Source organism: Echinops telfairi, unplaced genomic scaffold (genome assembly GCF_000313985.2).
Source record: "Echinops telfairi isolate 266 unplaced genomic scaffold, ASM31398v2 ScPeMD7_18;HRSCAF=68, whole genome shotgun sequence".
NCBI lineage: Eukaryota > Metazoa > Chordata > Mammalia > Afrosoricida > Tenrecidae > Echinops > Echinops telfairi.
The window spans coordinates 37,225,742-37,237,376 of record NW_022103915.1 but is presented as its reverse complement, the minus strand read 5'-3'; the positions used below and the strand labels follow the sequence as shown (position 1 = coordinate 37,237,376).

Below are 11,635 nucleotides of genomic sequence, written 5' to 3'. Positions count from 1 at the left end.
AGGAAAGAGGTAGGGAAAGGCAGGTTGGGCATGGGCTGCAAGAGTCTTGAATGTCTGCCACTCTTTGGAACACTTTGAGGAACTTAGGAGTCCTTGAAAGTTTTTGAGGAATATATTTAGGTGTGTGCTTGGGGCATGTCAGTCGTGCAGCAGCATCGAGGATGGGTTTTAGTTAAGTAGGGACTTCTCCGCAGTGTAGAGAGCAGTGGGAAAGCGGTAGTGGTTGTTAATAGGCGGAAATAAGCATGGGGCTGATCTAAGGTCAGGGAACGAAGAATGGAGGTTAGGAAGTGGGGGGGCGGGCGTGATTTTCAGGTTAAATAAGTAGGACTTCACAATAGTGAGGGAGTATAGGAGAAGGAGAAATAAAAATGGAACCGGTTTCAAACCAAATTAACTGGGAGTTCAAAGAAAAGGACAAAGGAGGATAGAAAGATAGGAGTCTGATTAGAAGAGAGGGAATTTATGGAAATATTGGGAATTTATCATGCAATGAGACCTGCCATTCTTGTGGTTGTCAATGGAGGACAGGTGCTGAGAGGCTGACACCAAGGCTCAGCATCCTCCCAATGGCGGATCATCCTCATCAGCATTGGCCCTGGTCATGCGAAACGTAAGCTAAAGCTTGGTGAACTGTGAGTCCTATCTAGCCCATAAGCATCGGTGTGTGTGTGTGTGTGTGTATTTGTTTTCACTTAAGATTTATAATAATATTTGAATACCAGATTATGACATTAATTTATGAACTCTATAAAAATCAAATGAGCAGACTGACGATGGTGCCACATGACAGCCACAGCTGGAGCAGAACAGGAATGCCCCCTTGAGACTGCAGGTGGACTCTGTAATGCCACCGCCTCATTATTCCCCGCCCTCTCCTAACCCTGAACATGAACAGTCAGCTGCTGAGTCTGTAGAGAGAGAAAGTACATCAGTGAAAGCCTAGAACTGGGGTAGGAGGTACTGCTGGGGAGGGGAGTTGAGGGCTGACAGGTATTCTTTGGGGGGGTGATGAAAATATTCTAAAATTGTGGTGATGGATGAACAGCTCTATGAATACTAACTTGTGAACTATGTTTGCTGGACACTTGAATATACAAAGTGATTATACAACATGCCATTAAATGAAAATATAACCTCTTGCCTCTCAATGAACATATGCTACCTTCTTCGTCACTCAAGGCCTTTGAGTATAAAGAAACAAACCAAAAATTCCGAGACTGGCCAACTCATGGCCATCTACAACTGAAAGAAGGCCAACAGAGGCAGAGATCCTGGAGGACGTGCTCGGTGATATAAAAGGAGAAGAAGTCAGTGTAGTGGACAGTCAGAGAGGAGCGTATTAGCAAATGCTGATTGAGGCCAAGGAAGAGGAGGACAAAGTCGAGAGGGACGGGAGGCCCTCCAGTAAGAAAAACCAGAGAGCGGAGGTCACAGAGAGATGCAGAGGCAGGTGATGACGTGTCCGGGAAACATAGTTCACAAGTTAGTATTTTATTCTCCAGCATGGACGATATGGAAAGATTTTGAGGAAGGGGCAGAGGTGGAGGCAGATAGGGTCATATCAGCCACAGTCGGGATGATTTGTGTTCACATTCATCTGTGTGTTCTGAACGGGGTGCAGAATGACCCAAGGGAACCAGCCACCCCAAACTTAATTCTTCCCTATGCTCAGTTCCCCGCCAATGTGAAGTTGGTGAGGCCACAGGGGTTGACTTCCACTTAATTCATCTCCTGTCCCTGTTTGAAGCAGAAATAATATAAGGAACCATCGTGGCACACTGGGCTAACCAAGGTCAGTGGTTCAAAAAACCACCCACCACTCTGCAGGAGCAAGATAAGGCTGTCTGTTCCAATCCAGATATATAGTCACAGAAACTTGTAAAGGGTTGCTTGGAGTCAGAATCTACTCCGTGGTAGTGGGTTTTTGGTTGGATGACATCTAACCCAGGGGTTCTCAACCTCAGCACCACTAACATTTTGAGCCAGGTAATTCTTTGTTGTAGGGAATCTGTCTTGTATACTGTAGAATGTTTAACAGAACCATTGGTCTCTATCCATCAGATGCCCAGTTAGAAACTGCCAACAAAATCCCCTTCATCTGAGATGGGCTGCACCACATTCATAGGAAGCTGTTGCGTTTGGGACCAGAAACATAAGGCGATGCAGGATTGGGAGACCAGCTTGGAAAACACGGCCAACTCCTTGTCTACATTAAGAGTTAAAATCAGATGATTAAATTTGTGGGCAGTAAACGAGATACTACAGGGGTTATTTGGTTTTATCTATTTCAGATTCCAACTTCTTTGTAGCTTAATGCCCTCATTGAAAAAAGATGTTCTCTCGACAGTAGAAAACAGACTACATGTCCAACCGTATCCCCCTAAAGCTCGGATTCCTCCCATGGCCCAGGGTGGTGTTCAGAGAAGACCTCGGGATGCCCTGGTTATGATAATAGGGATTGGCTTCTAAGTGGTGAGGTTGGCAGACTTCCCTCGAAGGAGGAAGAAGAGAAAGCAAGCAGGAACAGGTTTCTCCTGGTGGTACTCAGAGAAGCCAGTGAGACTCTGGACATGGAAGGTAGTAGTTGAACTGCAACCTTGAGTAGTCTAGCATTCCAAATAAAGTTCACTTCAGACCTCGCCTTTATAGCAAAGTCTGAGAAGGTTAAGGAATGTTTCTCTTGGAACAGGGATGTCTAAAGAAGATTAGATAGGAAGTGGTGAGGCCTTCCAGATTCCTCTTCTGGGTATGTGTGGGGTGGTAATGGAAGGAAGGAATTTTATATTCATATACCACCATTTCTATGGTGATAAGGAAAGTTGAGCGAACACTCTTATCAAGCTAAAGAAGTCTTTCAACTCGACTAAGCTGGGACGTTTCATAACTGCCTTTTATTCTATAGCATAGCATTATCCCCTTTTCTGTGGATATAGAGTGACGTGATTTATTATTAGCAATGTCTCTGAGCCGCTTTGCAATGCAACCTCTTGTTGATTTACAGCTCAGTTATCTTTTAGTCCAGTGGTCGACAATTTTCCTGAAACTTTCCATTCCTTAACCCCCCTTCCCCGCCCCCTCCATCTTCTCTAAGCCCCCAAGTGCTCTCTGAGCAATGTCTAACGAGTTGATGTGAAATGCCATCCCAAGAAACACATTCATAACCATGGTCTGGTTTCATTTCAGGCGCTTCTGGATCCAGCTGTGTGACAGCTGCACTGGGAAACACATGGAGTCACAGTGTCAACACCAGGCTGATTCTCCAGTACCTTGATTCGGAGAGGAGACAGGTGAGTGTTTTAACTGAGGAACTGTCAAGGTCAGAGAGTAAGCTCTACCTACCATGGCCATTGTAATGAGACAGGGAGACCCACAGGAAAAGTCTATGAACAGAGAGTTAGCATGCCCTCTGATAGTTTCAATCACTTCTAAGTACATAACGTATCTCCATCTCTAACGGGTGAGCTTTACCTGAGGATGAGATCATTTGTGTGTGAATTAAATGGTGGTGGTTATGTTTTGTTTTTCTCTCTCAGTGGTGATATGTTTGAAAACCCTTAGGCCAGCCGAAGGTCCGGTGAATAAACCTTGTCAGGGGAATAAACGGTCCCCCAGAAAGAGGTACACGTCTATGAACTCTTAGCCCAGTAGTTAAAAGTTCTAAACCAACACCAGGGAGACCTCCAAGAGAATGGTGATTTTTCTGAGTTCCCTGCCTCTGGTTTCCATTCTCATGTTGAGAGACTTCTCCCCTTCCATGCTCAGAAAAGTTCTTTTCTTCATCTGCCCTCCCAACCCTAAAGAAACCAACTCCACAGTTTGACTCCTTGGGTAAAACGTTTGTAAAAATAACAGGAAACATAGCTTTACTAATTTTTAATCTCAACGTTATCCTACTGTGGGGACTGGGTGCCCACCCCATCGTGCGGGCAGAAGGAAAGAGGCAGGATTCGTGTTCAGATTTGCTGAGTGCAGCAGCCTTCAGACTCAAGATTTTCTCATTTTGCTAAATATGTAACAAGTCCAAGTTGTTCATCAAAGAAGCATGACATGCTGTGCTGGTGCTCCTGGCTGTTGTGGAAGATGCAGCTGAGAGGCAGGGTGGTTGCCCTCTACCTGCATTAGGTAAACTGGCTCTTTGCCAAGGAGTTAGGAATCATCACAAAGAATCGTGAGCCTTTGCCTGTTTCAGACATAACTTTCTGAGTACCCTCGGTTACAGCCCAGAGAATTCTTCTTGGTTTGCTTCGGGCTGAGTAAATAGCATTCCCCCTGGGTGATTGAGTCCGCCATGTTCTGAGAAGACGGGGCTGCTTGTTTTCATTTAGAGGAACAATCTTGAATTTTCAGGCCCTGGCCTGCTCTTTAGCTCAGTGATACCTTACCCCTGATGATTCAAATACCCTGGCCTTTGAATCCTTCACTCCTTTTTTATTTTTAGTGGAACTCATCCAAAAATATTCCTGGAGAACCTAATGACCCTTGGTCTGTACCCTAGGAATTCATCATGCTCCATAAATCCCGTTGGTGGCTGCCGGGGGGGATCATTACAGAGTGTCAAGCAAAATTCTTGGTGGATCAATGTTGATTCCTTCATCTTCACGGTTTCTTAATCATAGTCCATGAAAAGCTATAGTTCATCTCTGGTTTCGATCTTATGTGGCACGTTCATCTTAACGTACTGATTTTGATTCGATCTATTATGGAGGTATGCATCATGGATTCAAGAATCCCCGGGTCACTAATTCCAGTGAGAAGTTATAAGTTAGGCAAGTATTGAGAGCCATATGTTTCAGTTAAGTAACCAGTCTTTCCCATTTTGTTACTTTCAACAGGAAGTTGATGGCAGAACCAGTATTATGATTTTATGCCTTCTTTGGTAACTGAAAGGCGTTGGTAGTGCTTGGCGGTTGGCTCACAAGGCCAAATGCAGGCCACTGGTCATGAGAAGAACCAGGAGGGCAGCCTGGATGGATCAGTGACAGTCTATAAACTCATATCCTATTAGCTGGGTCGGCAGGGTTATCTACAAAGGACATCTTGTTACTATCAGTACTCATCCATCAGAGGCGGAATTAAATGCCCTCAATCATGTCTTCAGGCAACAATTAGAAACTAAAGTAAACCATGACCAGTGTTAAACTGGCCTACCCAGGCAAAAGGACTTGCAGGTCATCTGTAGAGATGTGCGTGTGTTTGGAGTAGGTTGCTCACTTTGTGGTTGAATGAGTAAGCTCAAGTTTGATACAGAAAGTATGTCTCTGTCGGATAAGCTGATTGAGCTTAGCAGAGGGTGTGCTTCGTGATTCATCAGGCCTTTTCTCTGCTTTGACTTTGTGGCCAAAGTATATCAGGACATAGGAAGATCAACCTTTTCTGGGGCATGAGTACCGAGAAATGCTTTAAAGCTCATCGTTAGCGTGATTGTGCCCTATGTACTTGGTAGTACAACTTAATGTTGGACCGTGCCTGTGTCATTGTAAAGTAGGGAGACCTTGGGAAGACCAGTTGAGTAGATGCCAGGTATAGCTGGTTTGTTTATTTTTTATTAAACAGAGACCATGACACCCAGAGATGATAGTTATGGAATGAGGATTATGTTGTAGCCTGCTTCTCTGACAGTGAGCTCAACATCAGGGCCCTTGAACGGAAGGCTTAGCCTAAGATCACAGGGCTAGAAGCAAGCACGTCAAGCCGAGCAGATCAGGGAGCCAATGAAGGCGGGAGCTGCAATGGATCCTTAGGGAAGAAGTAAAAGAGTCCTCCTTGAGTGGTTATTTTCTTCACACCCTGGAAACTTTGTAAAATTATATAACCCAGAACACAAGCTTCTTATCTTAGGGTACAAGCTAAGTTAATTCTCTTGTTGATTCGGATTCAGGGTTTACAAAATTAAACAAAACAAACCCTCTCAAGAAGCTGGGAAACATTTACTTTGGGGCTAATTTAGCTCTTTTTTTTTTCCATCTGTCTTTTATTTTGTTTACTCTTTCCCTATTGTTTCCATCCTACCCCACTTTTTTTCCCCCCAGCCTATTTATCCTTATACCAATGCCATGCTCGTGTAGTGAAATTTAAGCAGTCTCATTTTTTTGCTGTTGTTTAATTTTAAGTCATCAGACCTATGTGCAAACCCATGTGCATGGCATGGGGATTCAAAGAAGCAGAAGGGAGTCCTGCCATGTTTCTTGGTCTCATGTGGGAGAGTACATGTATGAATAGTCAAAATGCAAGGCTAATAGTGAGGTACAGCCACACGGCAGCATTTCATTATCATCCAATTAGTGAAGAGCACATTAACTTCTCTGAGTCCAGAGACAAGTGAAATCATTAGAAGCACCTTCAGCTTTTTAAAGGTGGGCCTTGAGGAGTAGCTTAAATTAGGTTCTGTCATCTGGGTGCACTTCCGCTTGGAGCATTTACAATATACCAGTGGCAGGGCCCGGCCTCAGACCTATCAGAATCTCTGCTGGTGTGGCGAGGCATCTGACTGCATGCTACTGGTTGAACTCTCCAAAGGATTCGAATGTGCAGCCTTAAATAATCGATAAAGTTAAATTAGTCAGAGAGGCCAGGGAGAATGCTGGGGTACGAGCAAAAGAAGAAAATCAGGAGGGCGCAGGACATGTTCAGAAGACACAGGCTGAATTTTGCAAGGCGGAGCATTGACGTGCTCAGTCGTATGAAACTACTGCTTTCATCACCCTTTCTCCGCTTTTGTTTTTGTGTGCTGTGGAGTCCATTTAAACTCATAATGATCTTATAGGACCGAGGAGAGCTCCCCTAAGAGTTTTGTAGGCTGTCATCTTTACGGCAACAGCTTGCCATACATAGTTGCTCTTACAGAACCACTAGGGGTTCAAAATGCCAAGCTTTTCATTAACAGCCAAGCACTGAACCATGACCCCACCCAGGCTCCTTCGATTTTCCGCTAGTGCCTTGGTAAGGTGCTAGGGGTTAAAAGATGAATAGAAGAGAGTAGGCACCCTGTAGGTGCTCACAATCTACTTGTGAGCATGGAAACCATATATGTTGTAAGCGCATTCTGAGTCACATAAGACTACAGAGGGCCATGGTGTGGTCACAACTGCTGCGGCATCTTTGAGAAGATCACAAAGGACGGCATGATTGAACTTGACCATGAAGGATCAATAATAGGCTTCTAGGCAGAAAAAGAACAGAGGAAAGCCATTCTAGGCCAGAGAAAAGTATGTGCAGAGCACCCAGTGATCCAATTGAATTGTGTGTTGTGGTATTATTTCGGGATAGTTGGAGTGTAATGTATGTTGGAGAGAGTGGCAGAAGGGGAGACTAGGCAAATGGGTTGTGAAGGGCCTTAGATGTGGCCGTAAGAAGATTGGCTGTCATCCCAGGGTCAGTGCAGTAGATCATGTGCTCTGAAATCTGACTGGCCTGGGCTTGAATTTCAGTTAAGTGATTTACACACAGTGTTTAAACCCTTTCTGCATCAATTTCCTCATCAGTAAAATGGAACTAATAATACCTAATTCATGTTTTTATTTAAAAAATACTATCTATCTATAGTATTGTGTACAAGAGTACAGTGTCTAGTCCAATCTCAGTAAGCGCTCAATAAACCATACCTGGTCCCACTGCCCAAGTCATGAGATATTGATAGTGCCATGAATGTCATAATGTCAAATTTATAAAGGTTATTTTGAGTATTAAGGAGATACATTCTCCATGGCTTTCAGTATAATGCCTAGCTCATAGTAGGTGCTCGGTGAAAGGAACCATTGTTAAAATTAATAAGAAAGCACTTGAGGAGGTTGTTAAGTCAGGAAGTAATATGTTGAGATAGTAAAACCCAGCAGAGCAGTAACCATAATATGAAATAGTTGAGAGTAATGCAGGTTGGCCCAGGTAGGATAGGAGCACCTGCTCAAAACTCCTGACTGTCACCCTGGGACCAGTAGACGGAGAGGCCATCCGGAGAGATGAGTTGTATGTGTATGAGTGAGGCAAAGGTATGCCTAACGAATGGGCAGAGTCCTTCCTCACAATGGCTGTTCTGCTTGAGTCCACTGTTGCCGGCACTGGGTCAGCCCATTTCATTGAACGTCTTTTGCTGACCTGCTATTTTATCAAGCATGAAGCTCTTCTCCCAGGACTGGTCTCTCCTAATAACGTGGCCAAAGTATGCAAGACAAAGTCTCACCATCTTCACTTCTACCCTCTTTCCCCGAAAACAAGACAGTGTCTTACATTAATTTTTGTTCCCAAAGATGCGCTAGGTCTTATTTTCCGTGGATATCTTATTTTTCCATGAAGAAGAATACGGTACACATTTATTGTTGAACCAAAAAAAGGAAATTTATTACCTGTAAACGGTTCAGTAGTAGTTGTCATCACAAACCAGCAAAACCAGGCAAACTGTGAATCCTACAGTATCAAGAATTTCTTGTTACTACCATTATTACCATGTACAACAATCTATGGTACATTTACTCATTTATTCAATGACAGTCATGTCATCATCTTCTGGAACATCATCATAACAATCCAAACCCTTATTTTCGGGGAGGTCTTATTTTCGGGGGGATGCCTTATATTTCAGCTAGAGGCAAAACTGTAAGTAGGTCTTATTTTCGGGGGATGTCTTACTTTCGGGGAAACAGGGTAAGGAGCATCCTGGTACCAAGATAGACTTGTTTGTTCTTCTCACAGTCCATGGGGTATTCAAGATTCTTCAGCAATACCATAATTCAAAGGCATCTATTCTCCTTAGTCTTTCAGTGTCATTGTCTAGCTTTCAAAAGCATATGAGGTGATTGAAAATGCCATGGCTTGAGCCAGATGCCTTTTCCTCCTCATTTTAAAAATGTTTTTTGCAGCAGATTTGCCCAATGTAATAAGCCATTTCATTACTTCATTACTGTTTCCATGGATGCTAATTGTGGATACAAGTAAAATGAAATCTTTGACACCTTCAATATTTTCTGTTTATCGAGATGTTGCTTATTGGTCCAATTGAGAGAATTTTGGTGTCTTTATGTTGAAGTGTAATCCATACCAAAGCTCTAGGTTTTGATCTTCAATAGTAAATGATTCAAGACAGCCTTGCTTTCAGCAAGCAAGGTTGTGCCAACTGCATATTGTAGGTTGTTAATGATTCTTCCTCCAATCCTGGTGCCAAATTCTTCCTTACATAGTCCATCTTCTTCATTTATCTGTACAGCATTCAGATTGACTAAATATGAATTTGATGAAGAGATACAACCCTGATGCACACCTTCCATGATTTTAAATCACACAGTAGATCCTTGTTCTGTTGGGACAACTGCCTCTTACCCTGTGTGCAGATTTTACACGCGCACCATTAAGTGTTCTGGGATTCCAGTTCTTCTCAATGTTGTCCATAAATTTGTTATGATCCACGTGATTGAATGCCTTTGCATAGGCAATAAAACACAGGTAAGCATCTTTCTTATATTTGATGTAAGCCAAGGCCCTCCCAAGTCAGCAATGATAGCTTCATTCTCTTTCTGAACTCAGCTTCATTTCTGAAGTCCTTCCTTCCGTCCTTTTCCCCCCAGGTGTTTTGTTGTTGTTGTTTTTTCAGTGTTAGGAAAATTCATTTAATAGCCAGTTGAAACCTCTTCTCTGATAGGTTCCCTTCTCCACAGCACCTCCACTAATGTTCTTCCCATGCCTGCTGGGAGGTTGCAGTCCCTCTGGAGAGCTCCCACCCCTCCAGGTTTTGCTGCTCTGCCAGGGGGCCTGCTCTAAATCTAGGTTCTGGTGGCTCCATCAGATGTGTTTTTAGAAAAAGTGAGTGCAATTCTGTACTCTGCCCCTGAGACCAGGCCACGGCACCTTCTACTTCTTAATTAAATAGCCCATTAAAAATTCTCTCAGCTCTGTCAGGGGATGCTACAGCAACAAACCTATACTCCCAGTGCATCTGCTGTGACTACATCTGGGCTCCACAAGATGCAGCCTGGGGCATGGCCACTGAAGCCCTGTCTAGTCCAGGGACTTCTCCCCAGGCAGTGGGATGTAAGTTTAAGTGGATCAGGCTGCTATCTGGCACCCCATGGTTTGGAGGGTGGGAGTGGTGGGGAGGTCTCTCTCGAAAAAAGTGGGCACACCAACAGCACATTTCTTGCCCAAATAGAAGTAAATAAGATTCTTGACAACTCTTATTTCCAGCATCTGCTTGATGGCCAGAGCCTCCTGAAAGACTTGTGGCCTGACCCCACCAATGGGCTTGATTGTTATTTGCTTATAGTGGTGAAGGAAGGGTCTTCTTTTAGTTGTAAACATGTGGGTAGGCAAAGCCAGCAGTGTGCACCAAGTGGCAGAAGTGGAGGACAAGGTGATGACCAACAGGCCTGTGGTGGACTTCTATTCATTCTTACGTTCCTGTTGGATTGGCAGGCTCAGAGGTTGTCCCCTGCAATCTCCATCAAAAAGTGATTGAGAATCCAAATCTGTTTTGGGGTGATGTCCCAGATGAGGGGAGGTTGTTTTTAGAAACCCTTGTCCCTCAGGATGGTCTCAATTCTGAGGAGTTGCATTGCCATACATGTTACCAGTCCAGGCATGTGTCTGGGTTTTTCTCTACTTCAGTGTCCAAGTAGGCAGATTCAGGGTAGAAGAACTGCCCAATGGTCTTGGAGCCCTCGTCGCCCAGAGCCAGCCGCTGGAGTGTGGTTCAATCTAATCAAATGACCATATCATGCTTGTTGGTGGCTCTCCCAGGGAGCAATTCCATAGCTGGTGACCTTTCCCCCCACCACACAGTGGTGGCACTTCAGGCTTTGGTTGTCCTCTGGCATGGTATATAACTGGTGATAGCTAACACTCAGAGGAGCTAGTCTTCATTCCTCTTGATCCCATTGGGCAGCTCATAGGCAGAGGGTGTCTTGATATCCCCCCTACCCCCCACCCCCCACTCCCCCAAAAAACCTTACATTGAAGGAAAATGGGCCAATCTCAGGAATAGTTGCCAAAGATCTCAGTGGTCTTCCTCTCTGCCTTGCCCTGGCAGTCCAGCTCCATCTTCTCTGGGATGAGAAAATTAAACTCTATCTTCTGGGGAGATGGAATCCCATGCCATGATGATCAGGACCAGAGCCAGCATGGCCAAGAGCTTCCAAGAGGACTTGCCAATTATGTTTTATGGAGAACTATTATCCTGGCTGCCTCTGGCCATCCTTATGTTATGGTAGGCCAGGCTAGAGCAGAACAGCTCCTAGCATGGCTCAGATCCACTAGGTGCTCAACAGTGACATGGTTCATTCAACCCACGCCCAGCCCCAGGCCAGGGACTGACCCTCTCCTGTACTTTTGATGTGTAGCTGCAACTGTTCCGAATTATCTAAAGATAATTGTTTACTTGTGTGTGATATTACTCAATAATTCCCATATTCCATTGGATCATGTTTCTTTGAAATGGGCACAAATCTGAATCTCTTCTATAGTTCTTAGCCTGGACAAGTGAGCTCTTGAAGTGTAATATCAGTTGGTTGATACATTTCAGTTGGTATTCTTTAATGAAGACTGCTTTTCACCAATGTTTCCAGTGCACTTGGATTTCTTACCTGCCGACACCTCGTGATCACACAGGCTGGTGTGCTTCTTCCATGTGGGTTTTGTTGCTTCCGAGCTA

The 11,635-nt window shown here is 44.3% G+C and overlaps 1 protein-coding gene and 1 pseudogene across 1 annotated transcript in view; one reads left to right on the top strand and one right to left on the bottom strand.

The window, feature by feature from the left end:
• Positions 1-11,635, top strand: part of RAD51B (RAD51 paralog B) — a 774,217-nt gene that overhangs the window by 659,888 nt on the left and 102,694 nt on the right. Inside the window, exon 10 of the mRNA XM_013003662.3 lies at positions 3,187-3,290. Within this exon, the coding sequence (XP_012859116.2) occupies positions 3,187-3,290 (104 nt within the window). The remainder of the gene's footprint in view (positions 1-3,186; positions 3,291-11,635) is intronic.
• LOC115868708 lies at positions 10,036-11,134 on the bottom strand (annotated as a pseudogene).